The sequence below is a fragment of the Mytilus edulis genome, chromosome 2 (assembly GCF_963676685.1).
Source record: "Mytilus edulis chromosome 2, xbMytEdul2.2, whole genome shotgun sequence".
Classification (NCBI taxonomy): domain Eukaryota; kingdom Metazoa; phylum Mollusca; class Bivalvia; order Mytilida; family Mytilidae; genus Mytilus; species Mytilus edulis.
The window spans coordinates 62070851-62078050 of NC_092345.1; the positions used below are offsets into that span (position 1 = coordinate 62070851).

The 7200-nt window shown below is 30.0% G+C and overlaps 1 protein-coding gene across 1 annotated transcript; it reads right to left on the reverse strand.

The window, feature by feature from the left end:
* Positions 1 to 2109: 2109 nt before the first annotated feature.
* On the reverse strand, positions 2110 to 6995 carry LOC139512617 (small ribosomal subunit protein mS40-like). Its single transcript, XM_071300361.1, has 4 exons — positions 6898 to 6995; positions 5363 to 5434; positions 4538 to 4664; positions 2110 to 2522 (listed from the first exon to the last, which is right to left on the reverse strand). Exons 1-4 carry the CDS (start codon positions 6925 to 6927, stop codon positions 2152 to 2154), a joined length of 600 nt encoding a protein of 199 aa, XP_071156462.1. The 5' UTR covers positions 6928 to 6995; the 3' UTR covers positions 2110 to 2151.
* Positions 6996 to 7200: the final 205 nt, after the last annotated feature.

The following is a 7200-nucleotide window of genomic DNA, read 5'->3' on the forward strand; positions in this document are numbered from 1 at the left end:
TAAAAAAACGACTCTTTATCAAGAATAAATCACCCAATATGCATAAATTCCAGAGTTTACTTATTGCCTAAAATTATCTTCGGCAATAGGATGAATAATCATCATCAGATTTCAGGCAATAAGCTTAATGCCTGAAAATTTCAGGCAATAACTTAATGCCTAGGCGTTAGCTTATTGCCTAGGATTTAAGCTTAATGCCTAATTTTACTTATTGCCGCTAACATATATATATATATATATATATATATATATATATATATATATATATATAATGTATATATATATATAAAGTTGTGCCAAATACGGCCAAGGTTATATATATATTAAATATATATATAACCTTGGCCGTATTTGGCATATATAATATATATATAACCTTGGCCGTATTTGGCACAACTTTTTGGAATTTTGAGTCCAGCATATTGAGTATATATCTCCCAATTGATACAATACTCCGAGGCGAGACGAACAACATTTACATGGCTTATATTTCTGGTTTCTTTTAAGCAAGTATTTAATATTCAGATTGAGTGTGCTCCTCCGATTACTGATTTCTTTCTTACAATGTTCCTGTTATTGAAGGTGGGTACCTAATTGTACATTGCAGATATGCTCTTTTACACTTGTAAAGTACAAATAATTTCATGAGTGCTCTACATAAAACACATATGAAATCGTTCACAAAGATATTTTGAAAGTATAATCTCTGTAAACAATACTGGTGTTTCTAAGTATACACATGGCATTAACCTACTTTGACTTTCTCTTATTTTATCCAATAGTAATACTGATCATAGTTCATTTTAAGACCTTGATATTAAGATGTGTAATAAAAACCTCATGGAATTAAATCTCCATACTAAAATAAGTAAACATCCACTCCTTATCAATATTGGCCTTTCTCATTTAAATTGCAATGTTATGTTTTCTTTTTTGGAAATTGTACTTTTCCATATTGTTTAGATATGAACATGTTTGTAGTGATGTTTGAGAATTCAATAGATGTAATATTATGGATATCTATCTTTTTTTACAATTTATTTTGCAAAATTAATCAAGTTATATCAAAATTATAAGATTTATTCTGGAAGTAAGATTCCACCCCGTTATAAATAATTTTGTATTTGCAAGGTATATCAAAGAATAGATGTATTTATTAATTGTTCTACATAAAGCAAACTAAAAACTTAATAGATCTTTGTGCAATATATCACCATAATATTTGTATACATAACCCATTATTTTTTTTATTATTTTCTCAACACTAGCATGAGCCAGAATTTACAAGCATTTTGAGAGTATTGGATGACAATACATAGTCCCCTACCGATTACAAATTCATTGTATTGGAACAAAATACTGTAATGATCTGTAACTTGTCAAAGTTTAAATAATATATCAAATATCAAATCAATATCTACAAGTATGGTAAAAAAAAGTGCAGAAAACTGATTATTTGAGCGACTTTTCTAAATCCAAGGACCATAACTGTGAACAAAATCATCAGACCTGAAAAAATTGAACTTGATTTGTAATATGTCATGATAAAACAATAAACCAAATATCTTCAAGCATGAAGATAAAAAATGTGGAAAGCTGATTTGATGGACTGACAAATGGACAAACAGACAGACAGACTGAAGGAGTGCAAGCCTAAAGTCCCCTTCAACTCCATCGTTAGGGAACTAATAAGAGGATAGAATCTTCTTAGGGATTTATGTAGGTTTTTTTTCAAGAAGTCCCTGAAACAATGAAAATGAGGTCATGCTAAATGTAAATATGACAGACAGAAACTTGGTACCATAAGGTTTCTGAATACAAGGAATGAAGGATCTTGTTCTTCTACCTTCTGAAATATAAAGATTTATACAAAGAGTTTACATTACCACCGCCAGATAGTTATACCAATGTCGTCGCAGGCGGGACAAAAACAAAGTGACAACTCTGTTAGGCAAATTTTAACTTCAACAGCTTTGACTCTTTGTATAGGCCCTTATAGTTTTTATATTTTAAGAATTTATATTTTGGCTTTCGAAGTTCTTTGCCTGGAAAAACTGTATACAAAACCTGAAATTTTACCCTCAACAAAAATATCAATAACATGGGAAGACATGAAAAAGATATAGTTTATTTTAATATATAAATCATTTGTTAGCTAGAATGATCTTCTGGTTTATCTTTAGTGTCATAAGGAGGTCCAGAATCATCTGGTTCTGAACTGGAATCTGAGTCAGATTCTGATCCTGAATCTGAAGAAGAATCAGAAGAAGAATCTGATTGGTCTTCATCTCCTGCCAATTTCTTTTGTTCATTATTCCAATCTTCTGGATCATCTGAAGCAGCCATGTTTGTTTCTATTGAAGAAGAAATATCTACTGGGGAGGCCATTGCATCCTCCAAGGTATCCATATCTGTACTTGTTGAATTAGACAAAAGTTTAGATTTCTCTTCTGATTCTTTTGCTAGATTATGGTATTCACTACAGTCATAATGTCTTTGTTTAAGGGGCATCTGTATAAAACCTGAAAAATAAATATGGCTCACAAAATTTTTATGAACATATAAGAAACAATGACCTTTCAATCAAAAATTTGGGATAGGTTGAGGTAAAGTGGTGAACAAAACGAAACAGGGTATAGCACTATTGCACAAAGTTCATTTATTTTCAGTCATTTTGAAAGATTACAATTTGTTTCAGAAAAATGTGTGTGCCAATGTCATTAGGTCCTTCAGGTGAGCTATTCTTTTATATTGCAACTAGATATTTCATCAAATCATATTTACAACTTATATTTTACATTTTTATTCAAACATAAAACATTTATCACATCAATTTTTCTTAAGAACTTAACATTTATCCTTTAGTTTCTGCATAAAGCAGGTTTTACAGTCTGGGGAAAACATGGTCTATATGTTAGTTAAAATTGGCTTTGAACAAGCTTTTGATAAATGTGTAATTTGTGTCTTTTTGTCTTCTCTTTGGTCGCTGTAAAATCTAATGATTTAAACCCTTTCCGACTGATTTTTCAGGAGTTATTCTTATGTTGTGCAATGAAAAACAATTTCCCTGTTTAGAGTACGGTTGATATGAACAAACATGTTTGACGCTACTGTCTGTTCCAATTAGAGAGTCAATAATACAAAGGTTGTTGTTGGTTGCTTTTATTGTTTTTAGTCCAAATTTCTTTATGAATGTTTAATATTGTCAAGCTGGGGCCTGATCTACTTTTTATAGCTGACTATATATATGCATAGGTTTTCCTAATTTTTGAAAGCTTTACAGTAACCCACAGTTATTCAGATGCTTGTCCCTTGGTACTTGGTGATTTTTTGTCTGATTGGGAATCATACCAAATCTCAACATTTTGATATTGACCTCCTTACAAGTGATCCTGTCTGTATGTGGATTAATTAAGTAGCTTGGAAATTATGAATTATAGGTAGTAAATGTTTTAGAAGGCACCATAATATTAGCCCATGTTCATGAAAACAATTGCTTTTCAATTTTGTTTTATAAAAAATGAAACCATTTGAATAAAAATGTATACAATTCCATGCGATCATGGTGGTGTTTTCCTTCAAAACTGTACAGCATTTTTCAAGTGTTTTATAAAAAGGGGTCAAAAGTTAAATTTGTATTATTTCATACAAAATTTCATTTGAGTCAAATGTAGAATTAGTTAAAGTATCTACTGTGGATTCATTTTTATTTGTGGAATACTAATTTTCGTGGGTTTCATGGGTCACAGCAAAGAATAATCCCGAAAAAGTGTATGGAGTCTGATGTTTATTTCCGGTTATGTTATGCAGTTCTAGTATAGTGTTGACTAGCAATAAACATGGTAAAATAACACGCCTTTTTTATTGAAAGAAGATACAAGTATTTCAATTAAATCAATAATAAATATATTGAATATCAGTAATACTTTACTTTTTAAAACAGATTAAAACTGTTCATGGAAAATAACTGCAAGTTGTTAATTACCATACCTTAGTTTGGTTTACTAGAAATTAAAAATCAATAAGATTAAGTATGGGGATATTGCCCGTAGGTAATATTGTTTATGACAGGGACATTTATTTTCACACCTTTTACTTATATGACAGTTTATTATATCGTGATTAGGGAAATGAGCTTTCAATCATAAAGTTTTGAATGCCTTATACAATTCCGACAATAATTTATAATTTGTAAAACAAAAAAAAAATTAGTTGTCTCTGTCCATTATTGTAATAGAAGTTTTCAATGAACACTTCAACCTAGAATGACCAAGCGAGGATTTTGACAATTCAAAACTTTTTCAATGAATACCTTCTTTTTTGTTTGTTTTATTATTGATCAAACCAAGGAGGTTATATGACCTCCTAAACCAAAAAGATATCCACGAATTACATATCTGATTTTTTTGTTTGTTTTACGTATACCACGAAACGTCTTTTTTTCTCTGTCCACGAAAATTGATACCCACGAAAATAAATGAATCCACAGTATATATAATGACTTTTCAAGTCAGATATTTTGATTGAGATGAATTACCATAGTCTATAGCCTTTAATCTTTGTATCTGTAATTCCTTCAATCTTTGTTGACAAACTCCGGTCTTTAATGAAGGCAAAACATCACCAGTAAATGGATTTAAAAATTGTCTCAGTAATTTTATATTCTACAATAAAAAGACTTTTCACATTAGCTCTATATTCCGGTTATTGATAAAACACAAGTTTTGTTCAAAAACTCTTGATATAAGTTGAACTGTATTAGAAAAAATCATCATAGTCATACAAGTGTCAAGTTCAATCTCATCAAAAGGTTTAAAACATTAATTGAAGTAATTTTCAACTAATTCCCTATACATATATTCCGAAACTGCTCTTCATCTACAAATACACCTTACAATAATTTCCAATGCCAAATAAAGTTGACCTATTGCTTATAGTATCTGAGAAACAGACCTCACCAGGAAAACCTAACACGAATAGCTTATTAAACTCATTTATAAATCAAAGCATCCTAGTGGAATCAAGTAGGATAAACGGTACTTTAGTTCCATCACAAGAGCAGAGTAGTAAATCAATTTATCTTAAGTAGTAAATCGGTTTATATGTACATAAGATGACTGACTAACAGGTCGACAGGTTGAACCTAGAAAAGTGTTTTTTTAATAAACTGTGTGATTTGTTTTCATTTTACCATGGGTTGTGCATTTATATTCATATTTTACCCTCCCTGTTGCTTGGAATCAAACTACTGAATTTAAATGCCTGGTTAAATGAAAACAAATCTACAGCTGCCATCAATTATTTCTTAATTTAAACTATATATCTACATAATTGGTGTCAGTAAGGAGTAATTTTGACTTACTCTATAATCCACAGTTAAGTATTCATCTCGACAAAGAGGACATGGACTTGCTAAACCAATTTTTCCTTGTCTCTGAAATAAAACCTCTCAATTAGTCTGGCTTAACATTAAAACAATAATCAAACAATTCCATAAATCAGATGCAAAACTTCAATATGTTTATAATCTATCTGTCAGACTGTGCAGCTTAAAAGCTGTAGGAGTCGATTACACAAAATGGATGCTGTATTTTGATAGTTTTGCTTTAAATCATAGTTCAATAGTCTATAAAAGTGAAGAAAAAAGACAGCTAATTTTGATTTAAATGTAAAATTCATCTTAAAAATGCATCTGTGTCATCAGATTGTCTAAACTACATCAAATTTAGCACCTAATTTTTTGTTGTGATTGTGTCAGAAATATTTGTGGTATTTAAAACTATTTTTATGAGTAAACATGCATTGCAAATTCCTCAAGAATTGATCATGCTTAATTTTGAGATTAGTTATATGTATATACAATTTAAGCTATGGTTTCAAGTTGCAGAATATAGCATATAAATTTAAAACAAGGTTTAAAAAATCTTTCCCCTCTGACTCTGTTTTTAAGATAGCAGTTTATAAACCTATTTCTGATTTCATGTACTTGTAAAAGATAGTGATTTAAGATAGCAGTTTATTAACCTATTTCTGATTTCATGTACTTGTAAAAGACAAGTGTTTTAGTTATACGACTGATAACCTTTATTTATGTTTTTAGAAATGATTCCAATTATTATGCAGTGGAAACTAACATTGCATTGTATACTTCAATACCGCACAAAGGAAGATAATTCAAATTTTGTATATTACTTGAACAATTTCATCATTAATATTAGAAGAACGGATACAAGATTCATGCACCATGCACAATTTATGTAATTTTTCTGACAATCATGGCAATACACATACACATCATTTTGTAACTTGAATATCTGAGTATACATTTCACTGATAAGTGTATTAATATATTGATAAATGGGATCGATGTTTAGAATGTTGTGCTCAGTGTAATACTTTAATCCCAAAAGTAGTGATCAAGTCTTGAAAATTGATAACTATCATGCAATCCACATAAGGGTTTTGATTGGAAAAATGCAATCTATATCCCAAAAACAAAGTTAACCCATTGGAAAATATGGAAATAACTTTTTTTTCAAAATTTGATACCAGCCATTATCTCTTAAACATAACATTTCTTCTGGCAAAGACAATGAAGTAACTTTAAATGAAGTCATCAATTTTTTTTATCTGAAATTGTGATTAACTGATTTGAAGTTTGGTTATTTTCATAACTGTTTCACAACCATATAACTTATATCTCCCTCATGCAAAGCTCTGATTCCTTTGACGGATTTGGCTATACTTTTTGAACCTTTTGGATTATAGCTCTTCATCTTTTATATAAGCTTTGAATTTCAAATATTTTGGCCACGAGCATCACTAAAGAGACATGTATTGTTGAAATGCGCATCTGGTGCAGGAAAATTGGTACCGTTAATGTTATTAGTTACATACAATACATTTCTCTCTTGTTTCAGGTGCCATATTTCCTTTAAAGTTTCTTCTGTAATGTTTCCAAACAACATCATCACCATAAGTCTTTTTGTAAGCTAAAAAGAAAAACACTTTTATGATAAGGGGACAGAGCAATATCCAGAGGCTTCAAAATGTGTAATAGATATTCTAGTAGAATGTACTTCTTAAATGTCCTGTCCCCAATCTAACATACTAATGAGGACAAAAAGGCATGTACATGTATTGACATGAAAAAGGAGGAGTTTAAAATTAATGCTCCATCTTTGTCTTAAGTTTTTTTGT